The following is a 26862-nucleotide window of genomic DNA, read 5'->3' as shown; positions in this document are numbered from 1 at the left end:
CTTAATACACAATTGAAGTTCCTTCAAAGGTAGAACCAAATGGAATATTCATAACAAGCAAGATGAGAGAATTGTGGTTGATTGCATTTACATGGGGCTTTTGGAGTTAAATGTTTCAGAAGACGGAAAATGAGGAGGGTAGATGGAAATTGATGATGGTTAGGAAAAGTCAAATGTTCCCAGTAGATGACAAGAATGCACCTTCATTATCATTTTGTGCTGATGACTGTGGTTGTTCTTCATAAATCTTTCTACAGAAGTAGTTTGCCATTGCCACCTTCTGGACAGTGTCTTTGCAAGATAGGTGACCCCAGCTGTTATCAATACTCTTCAGAGACTGTCTACTTAGCATCAATGGTAGCATAACCAGGACTTGCAATATGCACCAGCTGCTCATACGACCATCCACCACCTGCTCCCATGGGTTCACATGACCCTGATATGGGGGGGGGCGCAGGGAGTGCTAAGCAGGTGCTACACCTTGCCCAATGGCAATCTGTAGGCAAGCAGAGGGAGAGAGTGCCTTATACTTCCTTTGGTAGAGATGTATCCCCACCCCGCCATTCACACAAATGTACCAGATGGTTGTTATTTTTTGGGAGTTGCATCCTGAATGTTGATTTATAAGGGATGAGAAATGATAAATATTGAACACATTATGTGGAATATAGGCTAGGAGAAAAACATCTTGAGTGTTTAATAGGACATTGTAAAGGGCGAAGGGTGAACAAATCAAATGCTCTTAAGTTTCTGGCAAATCGCTTGATGTTGAAGGACAGACAGAAAATGCTGGAGGAACTCAGCAGATCAGATGGCATCTGTGGAGGGGAATGAGCAGTTGGCGTTTCAGGCTGAGGTCCTTCATCAGGACTAGAAAGGAAGGGTGAAGAGGCCTGAATAAGAAGGTGGTGGTGTCAATCTGCCTCTCTACCAGAGGCCTTTAGGTTCAGGCCCAGGGAGTAACTGTCAAACACAGTTTACTTAGAAGTACATACTGGTTATTAGCAAGCTTGTATTCTCAGTTGACAAAACAGAGTCCTTGCTCACCGAGCTTGGGAAAATCTGCAGCCAAGTGAGCCCAGAATACTAGCAACATACATAATACTAACAACACTAATAATACTAAGAATACTAACAACAGCCCAGAATACTGTGTGGAGCTGTTGATATACATTGTTACCACATTTTGATAAGGGTAGACCAAGAAACTTTCTCATACAACAAACACTTGTTTGTTCATACATTATTCTCACAGCACGACTTGTCAAGTTGTCAATAAGTCAGTTAGGTTTTAGCCCTTTTAATTCTGCATATAATAATTCCTCAGTGGAGGAGTAGGAGTACATGCTGGAAGGTGATTGGTGACAAAATGCTCCCCCAGTCTTGACAGACCGACTGTATCCAGTGCTTCTGATGTGGCATCCTCTACGTTGGTGAAAATCACTATAGATTTGAGGGACTGCTTCATCAACTGCCAGCTTGTACTGATTCCTTTTTCCCCAACTTACTCTGGCTTCTTCCCTCTTTCTTTCCAACACTTAGGAAGGGTCTCAGCCTGAAATGTCAACTACTTATTCCCTTCTGTAGATGCTGCTGAGTTCCTCCAGCATTTTGTGTGTTGCCCTGAATTTCTAGTGTTTGCAGAATCTCGTGTTTATGTAACGACAGATTCCATGAGTCCATTAAAGGCTTATGATGGAAGATAAGACAAAGTTCAAATCAAATTTGAATATCTTCGTAAACTGAGACTGATCAGCAAGCATGTATGGAATGGGTAATAAATATATGGCTAGCCCTGCGAGCTTGTGGTTGTAGTATTCTGCCAAGTCTGACACTGTATTCATAAAAAGGTATTTAAAATTCAAAAATGTAACATTCTGCTATGAAGTAGAAGTTGGGTCTTGACGGCTCTGAGAAGTGTTTGTGAGACAATAGAGATATTAAAATTTTGGTTTTAACTCATTTTTATCATTAATCTGAGATAGTTATTCTTGATAGTAAGATCCTGCAGCTTTGTGCAAATTGAAATGCTTCATAGTTAACATGCTTCCATTGGACAGATTGTTCATTGATCAGTGACAGTCAATAAATTGGAGAAGGGTTATTTGCTGATAATATGTGGGTTTTACTGGGATTGCCACATTTATTTTTTATCCCTGATTGCCTTGACTAAACTAGAATGCTCTGCCTCAGAGGGCAGTGGAGGCCAATTCTCTGGATTCTTTCAAGAAAGAGTTAGATAGAGCTCTTAAAGATAGCAGAGTGAAGGGATATGGGGAGAAGGCAGGAAAAGGGTACTGATTGTGGATGATCAGCCATGATTACAGTGAATGGTGGTGCTGGCTCGAAGGGCTGAATGGCCTACTCCTGCACCTATTGTCTATTGTCTAAATAGGTAATCAGGTTGGTTGGTCTGGAGTTGCAATTAGGCCAGATCAGGTAAGGATGACAGGTTTCCTTCTAGAAGGACTTCAATGAACCAGATTAATTTTACCCAAAAAATGGTAATTTCATGTTTAATATTGGTGTAGTTAACTTTATTTTTATATTTTTTTAATTTCTCAGTTACTTTAGTGGAATTAACTTAGTGTGTCAAGATCAATGGTCTCAAACTCTTGACAGTAGACTTGCTGGCAAAACCGCAACAAAATGATAACAAACAGCGCGTCTTGCAGAAACATCCTTATATTCAGAAAACAGCAAAGCAAGCAAAAAAGAATCCGTGACAAACAAAAGCACAATCTCTAGCAATTAAATACTAACATATTTATGATGTGTTTTCCTGTAGCTGGAGCCTGATGGAGTGTTTTAAATTTGAGATGGAATTTTGAAACTCACGTGTCACTTTTTGGCAAATTTTTAACAAAGCAGAGAAATGAGAGTTGTTTAGAGCAAATGAATGCAGCAGTAATAAATACTGAATTGTGAGTTCATAGCAAATTGAGGCAGTGTGTCATAAGTCATGACTTGTCAGTGTTCATCAAAAAATGTGGACATAATTCATATTGGGGGAGAAATTTAAACTGTGATAGAGGTGTGGCCGCAGGATATATGTACAGTGGATACTAGTTAATTGGGACACATGCAGCTGCTTCAAATTTTCCTGCAAAAGTTAAGAAAGGTATAAAAAAGGCAAATTACCATTTGAGTGACAAATTATGTATTTAAATGAAATATAGAACAAGTTAGAACACCACCAATACTACTACAGTTAGTTCGTAGTTATTGATAGAGGAATTCATCCAGTGTACACTGTGGTGTTCTCTTGATTGACAGTAAATGAACAAAATCAGCGCAAGTACCTAGTGCAGATAATGGACTGCCTTTGTGTAATGCTTTCGACAATTGCATCCTCCAAATCTTAATTTTTATTATAACATTCAAGATGATTGCCTTCAAATTTGATTACCTTCAACTTCATCGTTCCCAGCTTGTTGAAATAGTGAAATTGTTTCATTTTCACTCCCAGCTATTTTGGACATCTCCAAGCAGGAATGTTTGAAACTTCAGGAGCAAAACAGTTCTGAATTGTCTTTAAAAACGCAAACAGCGGGAATTCTGCAGATGCTAGAAATTCAAGCAACACACATAAAAGTTGCTGGTGAAACGTCGACTGCACCTCTTCCTAGAGATGCTGCCTGGCCTGCTGCGTTCACCAGCAACTTTTATGTGTGTTGTCCGAATTGTCTTACTGCTTGTTTCTCGCCATCAGTGAAAAAAATCACTGCTTTTTGAACACAAACTCACATAACTGACGCTTTTTTAAAATTGGTCACTCTAAGCACAATGTGGTGTCTAATGTCCACACACTGTTAGAAATAACACTAGTTAGAAACTATTTGACAACAGTGTCCTGTCCAAATTGAGCAGCATCGTGTCCCAAATAAACAATGGATTCCTGGCTATTTTCTCTATTAGTTTCATTCTTTAAGAGTTGTCCAAAAAGAGCTTATGTCATTGTCTGTATTTGATATGAACTTGAAGAAATACGGGGCGCTTTTGTTTTGCAGTATTGCATCATGATTAGCCAGACCTATTTGTAATGACATACTGGGTGGTATTTAGAGGTTAAAGATTTGGTTAGTCTCCCTTCCCTTTTTAAATAAATTTCAATTGCAATTAAGGATGATGTTTGCACATTGTGAAAGTTCTGAAGTTAAAGTGCAAAATAAAGCTGAGGTATAGCCTGTTTTATTTAGTTTTCAGCATGTTGCTGTCACTGGCAGGGCTTGCATTTATTACCGATTCTTCATGTCTTTGAAAAGATGACAGTGAGCCAACTTTTTTGAAATACTGCATTCCTTCTAGTGAAGATGCTCCCACAATTTTCCAGGATTTAGATTCAGCAATGAAGAAATACTAGCAATTAGTTTCCAAGACGGGATTGTTTTTAACTTGGAAACCTGCAGGGTATGGTTCTCCCATGCACCTGTTCCCCTTTTCCACTTTGGTTCAAGGGATCACAGGTTATGAGGTGCTGCTGGAATTGCATAGTGGTGCCACTTGAAGGTGGTACATACTGAAGCCATTTGATGGAAAGAATATTAAAGATGGGGGATATGCTGCCAACTAAGTATCCGTTTTGACTAGTTGAAAGCGACCTTCTGTGAGTATTGTTGGAGATTCATCCATCCAGATAAAAGATTACATTATGCACTGAATTGTGGCTGGTCTGTGTGAGTTTCTACTGATTGATTGAATCTTCATCATCTTCCACGATGTTTATGGTTTTATAATAGCAGTGCCATTGAAATGTAAAGGGCAGGTGGTTAATTACATTTGTCGGCAATTATCATTACCCAGCAGATTTGTGGTATGTTATTTGCCAGTAGTCAACACATGCCTGCAGGTTGTCTGGTTCACCCATGCAGAAATAGTTATTTTGTTTACTGAGCAGTTGAATATGAAATTGAACATTCCATTGAATCTTACAAAGGAAGGATTTCACAGGATCATAAGATGGTTGTGCCTGAGATACTGCCAGGAACTCTTGCAGTAATATTCTAGGGCTGGTGTGATTGGCCTCCCACCACCACAACTGGAGCATTTTCTTCTTTATGCTCATTGGCCTCTTTTTTAAAATTTTATTAGGACTCTGATACCATTTTAGATTCAATGTTGCCTTGATCTTGTCTTGAAGTGGGCAGCCACCTTTTTCTAAAACGCAAACAACAGGAATTCTGCAGATGCTGGAAATTCAAGCAACACACATCAAAGTTGCTGGTGAACGCAGCAGGCCAGGCAGCATCTCTAGGAAGAGGTACAGTCGACGTTTCAGGCTGAGACCCTTCGTCAGGACACTTCGCTGAACACCTTCGTTAGGACGTTTCGCTGAACACCTACGCTCTGTCCGCCAGAGAAAGCAGGATCTCCCAGTGGCCACACATTTTAATTCCATGTCCCATTCCCATTCTGACATGCCTGTCCACGGCCTCCTCTACTGTAAAGATGAAGCCACACACAGGTTGGAGGAACAACACCTTATATTCTGTCTGGGTAGCCTCCAACCTGATGGCATGAACATTGACCTCTAACTTCTGCTAATGCCCCACCTCCCCCTCGTACCCCATCCATTATTTGTTTATATATGCACATTCTTTCTCTCTCTCACTCTCCTTTTTCTCCCTCTGTCCCTCTCACTATACTCCTTGCCCATCCTCTGGATTCCCCCCCCCCCCTTCTTTCTCCCTGGGCCTCCTGTCCCGTGATCCTGTCATATCCCTTTTGCCAATCACCTGTCCAGCTCTTGGCTCCATCCCTCCCCCTCCTGTCTTCTCCTATCATTTTGGATCTCCCCCTCCCCCTCCAACTTTCAAATCCCTTACTCACTCTTCCTTCAGTTAGTCCTGACGAAGGGTCTCGGCCTGAAACGTCGACTGCACCTCTTCCTAGAGATGCTGCCTGGCCTGCTGCATTCACCAGCAACTTTTATGTGTGTTGCTTATTCTTTTAGTGTCAGCTTACTTGGTGATTATTAACACTATTGAGTGCTTTTGGAATTGCTTCTTCCAGTTAGCTGTTTAACACTATTATTTTCACATACAGAATGATGGACTGTTATATTGGTTTGAGGATGAGACTAGATAGTGGGTACTTTTGCCAAAACAGGCATGGACAGATGCATCTGCAGCAAGTGGCTTGGTGAGGTCAAGGTTAAGAGCCAACTCCTTGTGCATTCTGGCAATTAAGGCTTTCAGTGGATCAGTAGTTTAGCTAGTGATGGGGGTAGCAAGCCTCTTAATGTGATGCACATTAAAGTCTCCCACCCAGACTATATTCTTGGCCTTTATTCCTGCTGTAAGTCTTGTTCAACATCGAAGTGCACTGATTAATTAGTTGGCTTATAAAGATGGTAGTATTCAAGAGGAGGTTTTATTGCCATGTTTGACCTGATGCTGTGAAAGCTGGTCTAGATGTGAGAATGTCAGGTTATTCTCTCCCAACTAGACATTATAGGTACTTGCACCTCTGGTAAGCTAAAAATAAAAATAATTCTTACATTGTCTGCAGGATATGATTTTCTGAAGACTGTGTTTAGCCAGTGTATGTAATGGTTTTCCCAGTTTAGACCTGATGAATATGTTTTTCTTTTAATGTAGTGCTTTTAGCAAAGGAGGCTGTTTGCTCGTTTCCGAGGGTGTTTTGGAGTCAGTCACATTGCTGCAGGTCTGGAGTTGCGCTTGAGCTCAACAGGGTAAAATGATGACAGATTTCCTGCCTTGAGAGGCCAGATGGCTTTTCATACAATCTTGTAGTTTAATGATCATCGTTACTAAAACATGTTTTTTTTCTCAATTCCAGATTAATTTAAAGTCCACAACTGGCTCTGTAGAATTTGAACTTGCATCTCAGGATTGTACATCCAGATTTCTGGGTTACTTACTGGTCTGGTAACTTAGCCACTGCCATAACCAGAAATATAGTTGGGGGTACCGACAATGTAGAATTTTGAAGGTGCATTTGATATAGTGCCTCGAGAGGCAATTATGTGAAATTTGATCATGTGCAGATAAAAATATAAGATGCAGGTGGCTAGTTGAATGGTTGTTTATTGAGTAGAAAAAAAGGGCAGAGGAATAATGGGTCATTTTTAGTTGACAGGCTATAGTTAGTGAGGTCTCATGATATCAGTGTTTGGGCCTCAGAAACTTGAGGTCTGTATCAGAAAACAAAACTTGAGCATCAAATATCCAGGTCAGCAAAGAGAAATGGGAAGTTATCCAATTTGATCATAAAGATGGGATACTTTATATATAGTTAGATATTAGTCTTCCAAAATGCCTGTATTCTATACATAAATTTCAAAGGTAATGTGCTGGTATCATAAAAATTTAGAAAAGCAAGTTGTATGTTTGCATTTTATAACTAAAGGATTGGAATTTTCAAAGTAAAAACTACTTTTCTGTAGGGACTTGGTATATCCACTTCTGGAGTATACATACTTGTTCCTTAAAATCAAACCTTCACTGGAATAATGCTTTGTGGAGGGGGGGAGCAGTGAAGTATATTTTAGAAACTTCGGGTTATCAATTAGATTTAGGAATGTAGAGTATGAAAGAGTTTCGAAGGAGAGGTAATTTCATTGAAATGTAGAAACTTTATGACCAAATTGGAGCTGGATGAAGTATTTCCAACCCCCCCCCTCCCCCAACTGGGAAATCTAGGTCTATGGGTCTCAGAACATGGAAGTGACATTTAGGGCCGAAATGACACAGCTGAGCCATCTGTCAAAAATGTTTAAAGTAAAATACCTTGAAACAACTTATGTAAAGCAGTTGTAAAAAATGTGATTAAAACTTCTCCTGTTCCCTTGCAGCCTTTCTTCTCCATTCAAATGAATGCAATTTTGGTGTTAAATATCAGAATGTGGCAGCAGTATTTAAGAGCAGTTTGTAACTGTATATTGAGTATGCAGAAGTTGTGTTTGAGCGTGAGTTGGATGACATGGGCAGGCATAAATATCTCTGATACCCCAATCATCCATGGGAACACATCACAGGAGAAATACAGAGGCTTAGCACACGACTCACCTACCAGGTTTTGTAGTGTAGAGTTCTCAAGAGAATCACTGTTAAGCAAGCTGTGTTAATACAAAGTAGACATCACCTTATTAAGTCTCAATAACCAGCTCATGAACATGGGTCATATTCTCACAGTTGAAGTCCAGGTCACACTTGCTTTCAGCTTTCTAGTCTCAGGATTATTCTGGCCTGCATCTGTTGATATATGCCATATACAGGATTACAGTTTGTTGATACCTATTGTGCTAGGCAGGCTGTTGATGGTGTCAGTCCTCAAGCCCAAACTTCACCTCTTTTCTCCATCAGCAGATAGACCATAGATTTACTGACATTGTAGGCTTCCCCAAAGTCTAGTAGACTGCACGTGTCCTTTTTGGACATGCTTGGAAATTTACTATAACCAGACCTTGGCAATGGCCCGAGATAGTCTCTGTGGTAACACTCCTTGGAATCTGCCAGCTTCTTGTGGGTCGCTTCTGTAAACCATAGAGCATATTGTGGGCTTTGGGAATCACCTGGGAAGTTGGCAGTGTGGTCCAGTGGATGGAAGAGTGTTTCTACTGTTACGTAACCATGCCTTAAAGGGGTGATTGATGAGCGGTCAGGTGACACCTGCTATTTCTGGAACAGCAACAAGTGGAAGTTCATCAATGCCATGTTTAACTGCTGGACTAATTTTGCATTTTAGAGGATTTTAAACAGTGTCGGAGAGATGTACAATCGTGTTTTAATGTTTGAAAAATGGCATAGACTAACTTCTAGGCTAGTGTCTTCAGCTGAATAGAAAAATTAATGCAATAATTGGAAAGCAATCTTAAAGTTAAAAACTCAAGTCTACTTTTATTGTTACAGTAAATTAGCAAAGAGTTATTTGGGGGAGAAAAGTAGTCTTGTTTGGAACATGGGCTTTCTGTGCTACAGACTGGAAGATTAAAAGACTCAAATCCAGAGAGCCGGGGAGCAAAACACATGACTGGTGCTTGTTATAATTATGCAGTTTTTTGATATTCCTCTTCCCACACCTCATTTAAAAGTGCACAAATATTGTCTTTAATAAAGAATACTCAATATATAGAATTTGTGTATAAAATAAAATAATTTTGTGAAATAACAGAAATTTCTAGTTACTGTCCCCCGAGAAATTGAATGCAATGCCTATAATCCAAATTTAGCTCAGAAGTAACAATCCTGGGCTGGGCTCTGGAACGGAGGTTCCCGGGTTCGAACCCAGCCAGGTCCGCTCCCAAGTACGCTTTCCATCCATGCCGGGTTCAGTTTCAAGATCGCAACTTGAGCTTGTAAAATAAAGGGGAAAATACTGTGAAGTGTCTGTGTGAGGAATGGTGCACCACACAGTTTCTCTCTCTCACTCTGCGCCTTATAAAGGTATGAAAAAGACATCGTCCTGCCAACATCGCGCACGCACGCAAGCGTCAAAAAAAAACAATCCTGGGAAAAATTATCAAATTCATGAAGGATAGTGTACATTAACAGTATACACATGGTTTCTAAATGCCTTGATCTCTCACTCCAACTGGAAACAGTTCAACTTCCTTTTTAAATGCATACACCTAGTTGCATACACCATGCAGTTGACACCTGGTGCACAAACTGGTGGTGTTCACTATCCTCTATGAAAAATCAAAAAAAGATTTTTGACAAGTCTATTCTGACTGTTCTCTTTTCCTCTTTTAATTTGAAAGTCACAACATTTCTAATAAGTAAATATGCATTGAAGTAGGCATGGTTCCTTGACCTAAAAATCATTGTTGAAGCTCTCCAGAATTCCCTCCAAATATTGTCACACAATGAAGAAAATAAAACTGCTTGCATTGCTCTGTATGTTGTGTAATTATTGGCCTGCATATTGAAAGAATGGTTTGCTTCAATCTGTTCTAATAATTCTGTGAATACAATCTAATATCTTAGTCATTCCAATGGCTCATCCAGTGCCAATATAACTGTGGTTCACACTGCTATCCAGATCTTTTTCTCGACATCTTTCAGTATTTTTCCCTGTAGCACACTGAAACATCATGTATTCTGTTCTATGTCTTCATGCATGATGTTCCACCTATCAAAATGGAGTTTGTATTGTTTTGCCACTCCCCTGTTGCATCAGAATATTATGTTCTACTACTGCTTCACAAGTTTTACTACCTTCTTTGTTCTGATTATATCTCTGTCATCATTGCCCAAATCATAAAAATAATAAACAAAACTGGGGTGATGAGAAGAGGAGAGCTGGAAGGTGTCTTTTTGTCAAATTATTTCCTTCTCACTAGACATTAACATGCTGTGTCAAGTGAGTATTACCTGAACTGCAAGGCTCAATGACGTTAATCTCCTGATGGGACCCAAAGCTGATGATTGGAGGGTTTGGGTAGTTCTTCATGTCAAATTCCAACTGAACCTGCAAGCTTTCACTCTCTAAAGTTGAGTTAAGTTTTTTTTCCGCTAAGAATTCACTAAATATCCAACAAAATATTTGATTAAATTCTGTTCCTGGCAGCAAATAATAGTTACCTCACTGACAGCTGCCCACAAACTACTCAATGTGTTTTGAGCAGAAAGTTCCTTCTTGAATCTAGTGTCATTTCCATCATGGAACAGAACAGTAGAGCACCAGAATAGGTGTTTTAGTCCACAGTGTTTTATCCTTCCTTTGTTTTCACGTTCATGCACCTGTCTAAGAGTCTCTTGAATTCCCCAGTTGTATTTGCCTTTACCATCAGCCCGGGCAGTGTATTCCATACACCCACAACTCTGTCTGTGGGAGAAAAAACTTGTCCCGCATATCTCCTTTGGACGTTCTTCCTCTCACCTTAAATTCATGTCCTCTACTATTAGACATTTCAACCCTGGGGAAAAGATGCTGTCTATTTATGTCTCCCATACTCTTGTAAACCTCTATCAGATCTCCCCTCAAGCCTCTGCCACTCCAGAGAAAATAACCCAAGTTTGTCCAGTATCCCCTGTGTAGCAAGTCCTCTAATCCAGACAGCATTCTGGTGAACCTTTTCTTGTGTCTTCTCACTGAAGCCATTTCTTGAAAAGACCTTCACTCACTTCCTACAGCTAGGCTCCTTACTCTGCCTATTCTGGCTGAAATTTCTTGAGCCAAAGACTTAGCTCCCCACTCTTAACACTGACCACTCCAACAATGCCCATTCCAAAATGGCTGCTCTAATTCCCTTCAAGGTGGTCTCTATGTGAAATCTCCTGTATTACTGACCAGGGAATGTTCACATGGGTGGCACTGTTGTGTAGTGGTTAGCACAACACTTTACAGTACCCCTCCAAGAGGACCACCACCTTGTTGTGGTTTGAAGGCTTGTGCACCTCAGTGACCTGGAGAACTACGTTAGCAGGAGTCAGGGCTTTATGCTTTACCTCTTGGTAGAGTCACCCATGCCAAACAGGTCAAAGGACAGAGGCCACACTAAGTGTGGTTCACCAGTCCTCTGGGTTCGGGAGTTCAACTCCAGGCTAGCAAATTATTATGGAAGCAGCAATGAAGAATCCTTCTACGTCTGTATGCGATGGTGTTCCTGAGTCTCCTCACAGAACTTGTATGACTGACAGTAGTGAAAACCGAGTGACTGACATGATGAAGGAAGCTCTGAACACCGCCAGAGTTGGAGGACTTTCTTTACGAGCCTAAATGCCAGAAGCGTAATGGCAGTAAGTTACAGTGCCAGTGACCTTGGTTCAATTCCTGCCACTGCGTGTAAGGGGTTGTACATTCTCCCTGTGACCATGTAGGTATCTTCAGGGTGCTCCAGTTTCCTCCCACGGTGGCGTGGCTCAAAATGCCAGAAGGGCTTATTCCGTGCTGTATCTCAATAAATAAATAAATAAAATATTGCTTATTAAACTAAGCGTGTGGTTAGGGCGTTGGGCTCACAATCTGAAGGTCGTGGGCTCGAGTCTCGGCCAAGGCAGCGTGTTGTGTCTTTGAGCAAGGCACTTAACCACACACTGCTCCAGTCCACCCACCTGAAAATGGGTACTGGCAAAATGCTGGGGGTTAACCTTGCGATAGACTGGTGTCCTATCCGGCGGGGGGGGGGGGGGGGTTGTGGAGTCTCGTACTCCCAGTCGCTTCACACCACAGAAACCAGCATAAGCACCGGCCTGATGGGCCACAAGGCTCGGGACAGACTTTGACTTTAACTTTAACTATTAAAGTAGGCAATAAAAGTGGGAAATATAAATTCAATGTAAATATTGCATATGTAAGGTGGGGGGGCTACACATAGAAAGCCAATTTTGAAAAATGTCCACTAATGCAATTTAAATGAAACCTTGTTTTTAGAATCTAAAGATCTTTTTTATCTCTTCTGAGGAAGTGACTTTCACATACACTGATGTTTGTTGTAGGACCAAAGGGTTGGGTCATTCAGTTGGAATTAGCACCTTACTGTACTATTAAAGGTGCTCTTAAATGGGCCAGCCATGACTTTTACAATGGTCATTGTGCAGGACAGATCAGCAGGTAACCCAAGTTTACCCAATAAGATATTTTTTCAGATATTAGTGTATGTGATGTCATTAGGGCATATTGTTAACCCACTTTATTTGGAAGAGCAAAATAGAGCTAACATCATTTTCTGGTTCTCTACTTTAACTGATAGTAGCTTTATATTTTCAAAAATTACCCTGTAATCATATTTATTAGCCTAATTGTTCTTGCTAGAGCAAAATCCAGACTAATGTAAACTGAATTACCTTCGTCTGCTCTCCATGGAATGGAAATGAGTGGTGAAGAGTAACCCTTACTGTATGAAAAAAAATCAAAGCTTATTGAAAAGCTCAATAGCAATTAAAGACAAATTGGTATTAGATTTCCACTCTTCCCCCCCCCCCCCCAACTATTGTTCATATGAAACCTGGCTCTTGATTTGTGTAAAGTGTTATGTTTACCAGTAGGAATGTTTAGGTGTAAGGGGTAATTAACTTGCCATGTAATTACCGCATTAACTAGCCATGTAATTAAATCTTCCATATTTGAGAAGGTTACTCATTTCCATTTTCGCCCATAATAAGTTTGCGTACCTTATTCCTTTGTCACTTTTAAACTTGATGTTGCGAGTTTAAAAGTTATCACGTTACTTTGGTGACATAAAACTTGTGAAATTATATTACATGAGACAGAAATTGCAACTACAAACGTTTGTATTTAGAAAAACCTAAAGCAATGAAATTTGATCTATTGAATTCATATGGGAGTATAATTTTAGAATTATTCCTTTTTGTAAAATTAATTACCTAAGTTTTAACTGTACAGGCTTGGTTTATTCTAATAATTCATGCTGTATAAATGTGAGTGATCGAGTTGGAAGTAACGATATGATTTCCAAAACCAGCTTCTTCAGTATCACTTAAACAAGATTAATTGCTGGTTTATTGCAATCAGACTTCAAAATGCTCAATGTAAAACATTTTGTACATTAAAAATATTGTATACAGTGTGTTACTTCTATACATATTAACCATATCTCTTGTATCACAGTTTTATAATGGAATACTTGTTTATCAATATATCACAACTGAAACCATAGCCCACGATTATCATGTAGTGGACTGTTGAATAATCAATAAATTACTCAAAATTACGTTTTTGTCTGCAGTTTTTCTCATTTTGCTGAATTTTTGAATATACAGAGTAAAACATTTCTTAAACCAAAGCCTTCAAAAGCTTGTGTAATTCACAGTGGAATTGTCCTTTTTTTTTTAATGCCTTGAATTTAGTTACTTGTTTTTACCTCACAAGGTTATAGCCATATATGGCCCTGACTGGTAATTAGAAGGATTGTGTGAACAATATGGTGGGTGTGTGGTTCCCAACAGTCAAGCCTTGCACATTTCCAGTCCCATTTTTCTAATTATGCAGATGTCAAACTTTGCTCCACTTTTGCTTGACTATACCCACCCCACCAAACAACCTTTTCATCATGACTAATCCAGTTTTCTTCTCAGCCCCAATCTCCTGCCTTCTCACCGTATCCCTTCCCGCCCTGACCAATCAAGAACCTATCAACCTCTACCTTAAATATAGTCGGCTCTCCTTATCTGTGAGTTCCGCATGCATGAATTCAACCAACCGCGAATCGAGAAAACCCAGAAGTGCTCTTCCAGCACTTGTTGTTCGAGCATGTACAGACTTCTTTTCTTTCATTATTCCCTAAACAATGCAGTATAACAACTATTTTACATAGTATTTACATTAAGAAGGGGAGGAGGGGCATTAATGGAAGTTAGAGAAGTCAGTGTTCATGACATCAGGTTGGAGGGTACCCAGACGGGATATGAGGTGTTGAATATAAGATATTCTGTCTGGGTAGCCTCCAACCTGATATCATGAACACTGAATTCTCTAACTTCTGTTAATGCCCCTCCTCCCCTTCTTACCCCATCCCTTATTTATTTATTTATTATTTTTCCCTATCTTCTCTCTTTTTTTTCATCCACCATTTTGTTGTCCCCAATTAATACCTCTCCAGCATTGTTTTCCAGCAGTCCAATATCCACTCTTGCCTCTTTTTTACACTTTACTTCAAACTTCCACCCAGCCCTCAAATTTACTTACTCTATCTCGGACACTTCTCTCCCCTTTCTCGATGTCTCAGTCTCCATCTCTGGAGACAGACTGTCCACTGACATCTTCTACAAGCCCACTGACTCTCATAACTACATCGACTATACCTCTTCCCACCCCGCCACATGCAAAAGTGCCATTCCCTATTCCCAGTTCCTCCGTTTCCGCCACATCTGCTCCAAGGATGAGGCTTTCCGTTCCAGGACATCTCAAATGTCCTCTTTCTTTAAGGATCGTGGTTTCCCTTCTACTGTCATCAATGATGCCCTCACCCGCATCTCCTCCATTTCCCGCACTTCGGCCCTCACCACATCCTCCCACAACCACAACAGGGACAGAGTTCCCCTTGTCCTTACCTACCAACCCACCAGCCTCCGGATCCAGCACATTATCCTCGGCAACTTGCAACAGGACCCCATCACTAAGCACATCTTTCCCTCTCCACCCCTCTCTCCTTTCCGCAGGGATCAGTCCCTCCATGACTCCCTTATCCACACGTCCATCCCCACTGACCTCCCACCTGGCACTTATCCCTGTAAGCGTAAGTGCTACACCTGTCCCTACACCTCATCTCTTGCAACCATTCAGGGCCCTAAACAGTCTTTCCAGGTGAGACAACACTTCACTTGTCTGTCGGGGTCATCTATTGCATCCGGTGCTCCTAGGGCGGTCTCCTCTACATCGATGAAACCCGACGCAGACTGGGGGACCGCTTCGTCAAGCACCTCCGCTTCGTCTGCCACAACAGACAGGATCTCCCAGTAGCCACCCACTTCAACTCCGCTTCCCGTTCCCATTCAGATATGTCCATACATGGCCTCCTCTACTGCCATGATGAGGCTAAACTCAGGTTGGAGGAGCAACACCTCATATACCGTCTAGGTAGTCTCCAACCCCTTCCCTTCCTCTATCCCTATTTCACTCTACCCCCTCCCCCAGCTCCTTCATGGTTCCACCTCCTTCTACTACCCATTGTTTTCAGGGCTATGACGTCAATGCTTCCCCTCCCCCACCCCTTTGTCTTTCAAATTACTGGTCTTTCAACTGAAGCTACAAGCATTCTTCAAATCCTTCCCCACCTTTCATTCTTCAATCCTGACGAAGGGTTCCAGCCCGAAACGTCGACTCATCGTTTCTGACTGATGCTGCCTGACCTGCTGAGTTCATCCAGCGTACTGAAAGTGTTTCTTTTTAACACTTTATGGATCTGAAGAAACTTTTGGTATCCTCTTTAATACTATTGGCTAGCTTACTTTCGTATTCCATCTTTGCTTTCTTAATTACTTTTTTTTTAAAGTTGCATTCTGTTGCTTTTTAAATGCTTCCACATCCTCTAATTTACCACTGATTTTTGCTCCATTATATGCCCTCTTTTTGGCTTTTGTGTTGGCTTTGACTTCTCTTGTTATCCACAGTTGTATAATCTCTTCTGTAAAATACTACTTCTTTAGGATATATATATATATCCCATGCCTTACAGACTTCTTCCAGAAATTCCAGCCATTGTTGCTCAGCTGTCACCTCTGCCAATGTTCTTTTCCAATCAATTCTGGTCAACTCCTCTCTCATGCCTCTGTAATTCCCTTTACTCCACTGTAATACTGATACACCTGACTTTAGCTTCTCTTCAAATTTCAGGGTGAATTTGATCATATTATGATCACTTGCCCCTAAGGGTTCTTTTACCTTAAGGTCTAATCAATTCTGGTTCATTGCACAACACCCAATGCAGAATAGGTGATCCTCTAGTGTGCTCAACCACTAGCTGCTCTAAAAATCCATCTTGTAGGCACTCTAGAAATCCCCCCTCCTGTAATCCAGCACCAACCTGATTTTCCCAATCTACCTGCATATTGAAGTCCCCCATGACTATTGTAACATTGCCCTTTTAGCGTGCATTTTCTGCCTTGTCTGTCTTTTATGTTGCAACTCATCCCATTGACTACAATTTTGCCCTATCAACGTCCTCTCCTCCCTACACATTGCCTCTGTTTGTAAACCAGCTACCTCAGCTTCAGCACTATTAACCGCCTTTCCCACAATACTTCTTGCATTGAAATATATGCAGCTCAGGACACTGGTTGCACCATGCTCAACCTTTTGATTCCTAACTTTGTCTGAGGTCTTATCAACATCTGTCTCCACAACCTCTCCACTACCTGTTCTGGCACTCTGGTTCCCATCCCTCTGCAACTCTAGTTTAATCCCCACCTTGCAGCATAACAAACGTTCCCACTAGGAAACTAATACCCCTCCAGTTCATGTGCAAGCCATCAACCACTACGACTTTCCTCTGTTAGGTCATTTTTCCACCACCCTCACCCTGACAGTACCGAAAGTGATATGCCTGTTGACAATATTGATGATATCGTTGACATTGATGAGGTGACCCAGTAAGTTGCCATCTCTAAATGAATGTTCACTCGTGCTTTCAAACTCCTGAAGTGTTGTTACTGTTCACTAATTGCAGGGTTATTTCTCCATCTTTCTTGCTGCTCAATTTTTTTTAAATTTCATTTGTAGCACCTTTTCATACAATGTCAGTATTTTATTTTCTTGAAGGCATTTTTTTTTAGAGACTATCTAGAATTACACTGGTCCACTTGATTCCCACTAATAGCGGACAGAAGCAATAAATCCAAGACACGATGGTTTGTGACTTAGAGAGGACATTGGAGGTGGTGGTCTGAAATCCACAAATGGATGAAATTACTTATTAAGCTGCAATTTGTCAAGTGTTTAGACTGCAACAGAAGTGCCAAAGTTGTGAATATGAATTTCAATAGCAGAGGTCTAACTGGGCAATATGTGCTGCCCTGCATCATATCAAACAGCATGAATGCTATTATAGTCATTGCCGGTGAGTGTTTCCTTTAGCACGCAGGGCAAATTTATATCCCTTGGGGTTCTCAAAGCCCTCTTCCTCCATATTATGCTTAAATTTCCATTCAATGGCCTGAGTTATGTCGCGTAGCCGCTCAAGAAGAGGCAGTTGAATCTTGCCAGAGATCGTTATTACTGTACACTTATTTCATGAATGTCACCTGTTTTTCAGCCCAAGTCTTAATATTGATGAGGTGAACAGATTCATTATTGCTGGAGTTTGAATGGAGGGGATCACTTTGAAGTCGTATATGACCAATAGATGGAAATAAGTTCATTATTGAAATAATTGAAGATGGTTAATTTGGCAATGTTACTCTGAACTCTTACGGTATTTTGTTGTTTAGAAGCATTAGAGCTTCTTATGACCACAATCTTTTTCATATGTGTAGGTTTAATTCTAATTATCTATGCTTTAGCTGGGCTTGTTCGCTCAGATGATGTCTTGTATATAGGAGAGTTAGTTATTCTCCTTTGATATCCATCTGTTACTGGATATCTATACCTGGATCATGATCTTGATGAAGTATTGAGCTGGGGATAAATGCATTACATATCTTCCACCCACTTGGTTGTCTTGTCTCATGTGGCCTCTCTGCTCTTGTTTTAATCCATAAAGCCTCGTCTTATCATTTCTATATAATCACCTTTTGTACACACCCCCTTTACTCTTCAGCCATTCTTTGTCTCTCTTTTAAAAACTCTTTCTCAGTTCACTTGTGTCCGGACTTTCAACCATTTAATCATTTTAATTCTTTGTTTTGCATGTTTTATATGCTGAACCAAAACCTATTGTCCACCTTGAATATATAGAGGATTATGGTTAATTGGGACACATCAGGACCAGTACATTTTAGCTCAGTTAAGTAGCTTCCCCAGTTAGCCCAAGTATCATGGAAATACAGTGGGCCCTTCTTCTCCGCGAGTTCCGCATGCGCGAATTCAACCAACTGCGAATCGAGAAAACCCGGAAGTGCTGTTCTAGCACCTGTTGTTCGGACATGTACAGACTTTTTTTTCTTGTCATTGTTCCCTGAAATAATACAGTATAACAACTATTTTACATAGCATTTACATTGTATTAGGTATTATAAGTAATCTAGAGATGATTTAAAGTATACGGGAGGATGTGCGTAGGTTATTGTGGATCGGGATCGGGAAAAAAAACCAGAAGTTCTCTTACTAAGTAAGTCGGAACAGGTACATCCGGTATTATTTAGCGTCAGTTAGTCAAACGTTTGTCTTAGTATATAGTATATATTTTACCTTTCTATACATATAAAACACTTAAGAAACATATGTTTCAGCGCTGGGCTCGGGAACGGAAATTCATGAGTTCGATCCAGTGACAGACCGCTCCTGAGTGCTCTCCATCCCTGTCAGGTTGATGTGGAGGATCAAAAACCCAAAACCCAATAATTAAACCACTGCGTTGCTTAGTAATAATTGTAACTTTAATCGGGGCAGGTCTTTTCTCACTTTATCCTTTAAAATTGTTCCAATCATTGACCGACTGTAGCCTAACGCTTTTCCAGTGACTGATGGCGTTTCATCTCTTTCTGATCGCTTTATTATTTCCACTTTATTTTAAATCACGATCGTGATTATTTTCGTGAACAGAAACACTGTGGATTCAGAGCTCCGCCGCCAGGTCCTAATGTCCACCGCACTGAGGCAGGTTAAATAAGGTCCGGTGTTCCCCTGGGTCCTAAGGTCCACCGCATTGCGACAGGTTGAATAAGGGACTTGAGCATCCGCGTTTTTTGGTATCCGCGAGGGGTCCTGGAACCAATCCCTCGCGGATAAGGAGGGCCGACTGTAGTTACAAAGGTATAAAAAGACAAACTACCATTTAACTGAGTAACTGGTCCTGTTGAATTTCCTGTCATTGGAGACACCACCCCTTCCCCCTCCCCCCATAAAACGTTAATGAAAGATGACTCAATAGGAGTAATCCATTTTTTGAGTGTCTAGTGTTAGTGTTTACAGTCTCTCTCTTATTGGAGCTAGACGTTGTCAGGCATCTTTGGTATGAATTATCTCGCACTTAGCTCATACCTGATGTCTGTTGTTGCCTGCAGCCATGGACTGCTTCATTTGCTGAGGTGCTGCAAAAGGAACTGAACTTTGTGCTCTTAGATGCCACGGTTGCCTCAAGTTAATAATTGGTTCTATCATATCAGCAATTCGGTGAATCTCAAAATATTAGAAATAATAATTGTGAGAAGTTAGATACAAAGGTTAAATTAAAATTCATGTTGTAATACTGCTCATGGACTTCATCTCGGACAAATAAATCAGAATTAAGATGAATGCTTACTCTGAGGAAGGACGTTTTGTTTCTTTCCAACATTAGTGTACTTTGGTTTGGAGACATTTGTATATTGCCTCAATATTGTGTTATTATCCAGTTCCTGCTAGATTTGCACAAACACTGATAAATATACTATTAATTTTTGGTGGTCAAATAGCTCTGTATCTAAAAATAGCACCCTTTTATATTTTGCGCTGTTGATGACTCTCCCACGCTTACCTTAAATAAATCTCACTGGCGTTCTTCCGTACTGCGTAGAACTGAGATGCATTTTTGATACTTGTATTGGCATTTTCCAGGTAACATGCAAAATATTTTACCCAAGACTTCTATTCGATCTCAGGAAATGGCTGAAGATTCTGAAAGAAAGAGAAGCAATCCTAAGGTACTTGTGAAGCTCTGCTTTTTGGCCTTAAATATATGCAAAAAATATTTCTTTTTTTCATTCATGGAATGTGTCATTGGCTGAGCTGATATGTACTACATCATTTTAGATGGAAATTAGCATTTGATCTGCTCTTAATGCCAGAGAGCATAAAGGTGGCAAATTTCCTTCCTTTGAAGCATTATACTGAACCCAGATGAGTTTTTTTCTTGAATCCCGAGAATTTCATGCTCACTCTTACTATTACTGCCCTTTGATTCCAGATTTAAAATAGTTAAAATTTTAATCCCTCATTTAGATCAGTATGCAGGCTTCTGGATGCTGTTCCTCAATTTAACCACCTAGGCTATCATTGTTTAATATTTGTTGACAGTTTTATTTCTATCCCTGATAAACAGATCATTTGGGATCACTTCAAATGAGTTAATCAGATTTCACTCAGACTGTAGTTGCCTTGAAAAATCATGTTGAATACTGATGCGTTTTAAAGCCATCTTTAATAGTGTATTCTCATGTGCTAATTTGTAAAAGAACATCAGTAAATTTAACTTGTTTATCATAACAACCACAATAATGTGTGGCCAATTTGGTCCTCTTACTGGTGTATTATTTATCATTGTGTAGTTGTTTTTCTTATGTAATCACTTTGGAATGAGGATGATTTGCTTCCACCCCATCTCTGAGAAGTAAAAGAGGACTGTGCCTTAATTATTTTAATGTGGAGTGGTTGCATACCAGCCACCACTTGGTCTTAAGATCTTTACCCAATGGCAAAGAGATCCAAAATGAATTTCAGCCATGTGCACACATAACCACACATGTAATATATTCTTCTCAGTTTCCCTCCTTCATTTCCAACTTACCCCAGGCTCCCTACATCGGTTCTTCTCATAATGGCTCTCTCAAATGTCTACTTCTTTTCATCCTCCCCTTCAAATAGCAGATAAGAGGGCAGTAAGGGTACAGAGAAGGACTCAGAGAGTTATAATGGAGGAAGAAAATGGACGCCAAAAAAATTATCAGGGATAATGCAAACATTATCCGTAGATAGTGCAAACATGAAATACTGCAAAAATGTTACAAAAGTTGCTTTGGTTTGAGACTTCTGTTGAAATACAATAAAAGTTCAATGCTGTTAACTTTTGATAGTTATCTTCACAGTCATCTTAATGTCAATATTTTTAAGTGGTTTAAATACATGAAAAACTCAATGGGAATACCGTAAGTTTATGAAAATACACAATCTAATCCAGTATTTATCTTCCTCTGCGGATTTTCTGGTCACCTTTGACTCATTTTACACCTAAATTTTACAGATTATAAAAGTTAGTGCGTCTTCAAAGAGTTTGTTTGAAATAATAAATGGCTGACAAATATGTATTATCTGTTTCTTTTTAGGTTAACAATGGAACCTCTGAAGATATAACCATGAATGATATAAGGATTAGTGAAGTGTATGGATCTTCAAGCCATCCTGTAAATGGTGAATAAAATGGAATTACTTACCATTTTTTATTCACATTAATTTCAATTATCCAGCTGCATTTTATTTAGGAACTATAATTCATATTTTTATCAGATTATGGAGTTTAATTTGTAAGAAGAAATCTATGTTTACTATATATACGAAGTTCATTTATAGCGAATGTGAAATATTAGATGTTATTTTTAAATGTCTATATAGCTAAGAGTATTTACAGCAGGATAAAAAAATTGCATATATAGCATTGCAAGACTGAATTAATACAACGTTGACCTAGGTCTTTCAGAAATTACTTTTGGAATAAGTAAACTTTAGAACAGATTATTAACAGATTTAACAAACTATCTGATGAATTGCTAAATTTTGTATTTTACAATGAAATGTAAAATGTAACGCCAACAGTTGACAAATATGAATACTTTATTTCAAGATTCGTGGTTATCACTGCCATCCTCATTGCCTACAAATCGTAAACTGAATGTTTCAGATTCTGTTGTGCCTATGGCGCCACTTTCAAAACCAGTCTTCCAGTCCCCTGGACTTCAGCAGCAACCTAAGCCATCTGTGAAAGTCATTTGTGCTCACTGCAAAAAGCCATTACAGAAAGGTCAAACAGCATACCAGAGAAAAGGCTCATCTTACCTCTTCTGCTCTACTACTTGCTTATCATCGTTTTCTCATAAACCAGCTCCAAAGAAACTCTGTACTACCTGCAAAAAGTAAGAAACTGTTTGCTGTGTTGCATTTATTAGTTACTGTTATATTGATAGGATTATTGAGGAAACAGTTCCACTATTTAATTCTTGCAGCATATAACTGATTCACTGCATGCTGAAAATTGTGCCTGTAGCACCAGCATATTGCTCCAGAATTTACTGGAGCAATGTGCCTGTTAGACTTTTTCCTCTCACTTTAGTCTTGAGCTTCAAAAAAATTGTGCTATAAGACACTGTTGTTTAAAATTTTAGTGGGCATTGAGGTGTCTGGAACATTGATGAACGGTAGGTTTTAACTGCTTTCATAAGCTCCCTACATGCCTTACATACTGCGATATAAGGGTTCCAGTGGAATTATGAATAGCAGTGAACACATTGTAATAATTCAGTCACATTGGATAAGAAATGAAGACCGGGGGGAGGGTGGGGGGGAGTCTGTCAAGAGAAGGGGGAATAAGGAATATTTAAGTAGATTAAATCCCCAAGAGCAATTAATTTTTTACACAGAAAATGCCTTCCTTTGTTTTAATTGTTTCTTTCTATTCAGAAAAGTTGAACAGCATTATAGAATATCCTCTAACTAAAGCAGTACTTGTGTTAACATTCTGCAGTGAGATTGATTACCTTTTAAAGTGTAAGTCAAGTTACCATTTTTATCATGCTGATCATCTAATAGCTAATAGAAATTAGCAATACATTCTCTTCGTCAGAAGCTGCTTTGTACATAAAATGCAATATATCAATCGTATACAATTATTTCAGCAAAATGTTCGAGGCCCATTGTTAAGAAGTTTCATCATGTTAGTTTAATTAAATAAATGGCTAGTTCATAAATTTGATTAGCTGGCTAACATTAAAGCAGTTCTGACACTGATAAAATACTCTCAAGCTAAAAATACAGAAATTCCTGTGAATTTTAATACTTGCATCAGAATGAATACTTTGAAAATCTCAACATACATTGAAGAGTGGTGATGCAGTCGCCAGTGAAAGTTTTCTGATCTTTTGTTTTGGTAAATTTCCGATATTGTTGTACGTCATTGTCTTTTCATGCACTATCTCATGGTTTTGCGCATAATAAATATATTATTACAGTAGGGTGGAAATCTATTGCCTTTTAGGCTAAGGATTCTTTTATTTTCAGACATGGTTTAGTCTGATTTTAATCTCTGCCTGAGACTTGTTGATTTAGTAATAATATGTGACATTTGTACACCTTGACATGCAATTTTTTAATATATTACCCGTCTGTCACCAGTGGGTGTTGCTCATGATGAGTCAGAATACAGAGTTCACACGCCTGTAGCTACTAAACAGTGGCTCATCTGGACAACCGATGTGATGTGACATTAAACTTATTCTCCATTGTATAGCTCTTGAAAGGGCTTGCAGTGTGTTCTGGTTCATCTTTGTATTATCCTTTTTTTTCCAGAAGCAAATCTTCAAATTAATGATTACTTTTTCTTTTACACTTTATCTTTTTTATAGCTTCTGTCTTTATTTAGCAGGATTACAAATGGGTGTGGAGAAACTGGGGATGATGATAGCCACTGCAGGAGGGTTTGGGAATTTTCTCCTGACAACAAGAGTTAAGATTTGATTCACAGAAATACTTAATTGATTTAAGGATTTTTTTAAAAATAGAGATTTTAATTACAAAAGGATCTTCGTGAAGTTTGGGAATTCTATATTAGTTTTTACCAAATTAACTTTTTTTGAATTAAGGATGTTATTATAATTTAGGAAAAATTACAGCCAATATGGCCATAGAGAAGTCCACAGGCACTTATGAATTTAATAATGTTGGTTAAGGTTTTGTTTATATTATTCAGAGAAAGCAAGAGCTGTTCTTTTTAATAAAACATTCTGAAGTTACACATTTATCTGAAAGGGCTCACCTCAGTTTGACATCTCATCTGAAACTACTGCTTAAGTGCTTTCATCTATATGGGATTTGAACTTCCTTTCTTAGAGATAGGATCGTTAACTCTGAACTAAGACTGAAATCCAGTGCAAGTATTACAGCATTGAGGTTGCCCTGATATCTTGTATTAAAAGGGAGAAGTATAAAGACTTCTATTGGCATTCATAAACCAGAGAATTGAGGACAGGAGTTGGAATGTTATATTGAAGTTGTACAAAATAATGATGAGGCCAAATTTGGAATATTGTATGCAGTTCTGGTCATCTACCTACAGGAAATATCAATGAACTTGAAACAGTGCAGAGAAAATTTATAAAGATGTTGTCAGGACTTGAGGACCGGAGTTATAGGACAGGTTGAAAAAGTTTGGACTTTTATTCCCTGGACCATAGGAGAATGAGCGGAGATTTAGTAGAGGTATACAAAAAGGGTATGGAATGGATTGAGGAAATGCAAGCAGGCTTTTTCCACTGAGGTTGGGTGGGGCTAGAACTAGAGGTCATAGGTTAAGCATGAAAGGTGAAATATTTAAGTGAAACCTGAGGAGAAACTTCTTCACTTAGAGAATGGTGCAAGTGTGGGATGAGCTGCTGGTGGAAATGCTGGACGCAGGTTCGATTGCAACAAAGGGAAGTTTGGATAGGTACATGGGTAGGAAGGGGATGGAGGGATGTGGTCCAGGTGCAGGTCAATGGGACTATGCAGAATAACGTTTGGGCACTAACTAGGTGGATGAAAGGACCTGTTTCTGTGCTGTAGTGTTCTCTGACTAATTTAGGAGCAGCTTGTAAGAGCATTTTTTGTTACATCAAACATAATTTTTAAAAAGGCAACTAATTTTAAATCACAAACAAGAGAAAATCTGCAGATGCTGGAAATCCGAGCAACACACACACCAAATGCTGGAGGAACTCAGCAGGCCAGGCAGCATCTATGGAAAAAGGTACAGTCGATGATCTGGGCCAAAAGCCTTTGACTGTACTTTTTTCTATAGATGCCGCCTGGCCTGGTGAGTTCGTCCAGCATTTGTGTGTGTAACTAATTTTTAACATTGCTTTGTACATTACATAATGCAAATTATGCTTTCTATATTTTAAGACACACAAAATAATTTATATTTGAGCTTTAAATGCACAAGTTCAGACATTTATTATTAAAATTTGTATCATTTACCTGCAAAAAAATGAGTTACCTTAATAGAAGAGCTGGAGCTCATTTTTAAAAATCTGAAACATTGATCACACAACTTTGGTTGATATCAAGTGCTGAACATGAATGTTTGACGTGAAGTCAAGCTGTATTAAGCTATATTGGGTAAGAAGAGGTTGCTATGACATAGGAACTTAACAAATCAAGGATGACAAACTGCATTTATAGGGAAAGAAGGTGAACACAAAATCCAAATTCACCATGCTACTGAGTTTTAAACCATTTAGAGCAAAGTAGATCAGTTAAAGCTAGACCAGGTAAAAATTGACTGACCCATTAAGAAAGATGTTTCATTACAAATGTTTGCTGTATTCATAAATATTAGCAAAGGAGTGTTGATTGTAACACATTTAATTCATTAGTTGCCTTGGAAATAAACTTAGCATTATAAACTTAGCCTTACTAAGCTTATACTTGTTGGAATTTAGAAGATTGAGGGAGGATCTGATTGAAACGTATAAGATCCTAAAGGGATTGGACAGGCTAGATGCAGGAAGATTGTTCCCGATGTTGGGAAGTCCAGAACAAGGGGTCACAGTTTGAGGATAAAGGGAAAGCCTCTTAGGACCGAGATTAGGAAAAACTTCTTCACACAGAGAGTGGTGAATCTGTGGAATTCTCTGCCACAGGAAACAGTTGAGACCAGTTCATTGGCTATATTTAAGAGGGAGTTATATATGGCCCTTGTGGCTAAAGGGATCAGGGGATATGGAGAGAAGGCTGGTACAGGGTTCTGAGTTGGATGATTACCCATGATCATACTGAATGGCGGTGCAGGCTTGAAGGGCCGAATGGCCTACTCCTGCACCTATTTTCTATGTTTCTATGAAAGTTTATGCATTAAGTTTAACTATAAAACAGAACTAGAAAATAAAATGTGTAATTATGTTTATTTTTAAGAGAGATAACCTTGGTGTAAATCTAGTTAAAAGTGGTACTGTATTGGCATATAGTATTTCTGAATAGTTCAAAAGCAGCCCCACTGATGTTGAATTTGGAGTATATAAGTTGGTTTTCCTGTAAATTATGAAGCAATTTTTCAAATGGTTTTGTATTACGAGATCGAGAGAGATAATCTCAGGAAATGGAGGTGGCTAATTAAAACTGAGATGAGGGGAAATTTCTGAGAATCGTGTCTTTTTGGAATTCTCTACCCCAATGAGCTTTGGGTGCTGATTTGCCAGGTTTATTCAAGACCGGAGTCTTTTCCTATTTGTCATGTTCTTATGATGTTTGTTAGCAAGTAGATAGGTTTTGAGCAATTATGGTTTTTTTAAAGAGAGGTTCACCATGTTTCCCTCTATATCCTCTTCATTTTAAAATGAA

The 26862-nt window shown here is 39.2% G+C and overlaps 1 protein-coding gene across 4 annotated transcripts in view; it reads left to right on the top strand.

Annotated features, from left to right (window-relative positions):
* Positions 1–26862, top strand: part of zmym2 (zinc finger, MYM-type 2) — a 152558-nt gene that overhangs the window by 22258 nt on the left and 103438 nt on the right. For 3 of the 4 annotated variants that reach the window (XM_072263078.1, XM_072263074.1, XM_072263076.1), the window contains exons 3-5: positions 20119–20204; positions 21603–21687; positions 22118–22406. In XM_072263078.1, coding sequence (XP_072119179.1) covers positions 20119–20204; positions 21603–21687; positions 22118–22406 — 460 coding nt within the window. The remainder of the gene's footprint in view (positions 1–20118; positions 20205–21602; positions 21688–22117; positions 22407–26862) is intronic. The other variant, XM_072263077.1, reaches the window with a different exon arrangement.

Source organism: Mobula birostris, chromosome 7, assembly GCF_030028105.1.
Source record: "Mobula birostris isolate sMobBir1 chromosome 7, sMobBir1.hap1, whole genome shotgun sequence".
Classification (NCBI taxonomy): Eukaryota; Metazoa; Chordata; class Chondrichthyes; order Myliobatiformes; family Myliobatidae; genus Mobula; species Mobula birostris.
The sequence above is the reverse complement of the archived record's forward strand: the minus strand, read 5'-3'. Positions and strand labels throughout refer to the sequence as shown.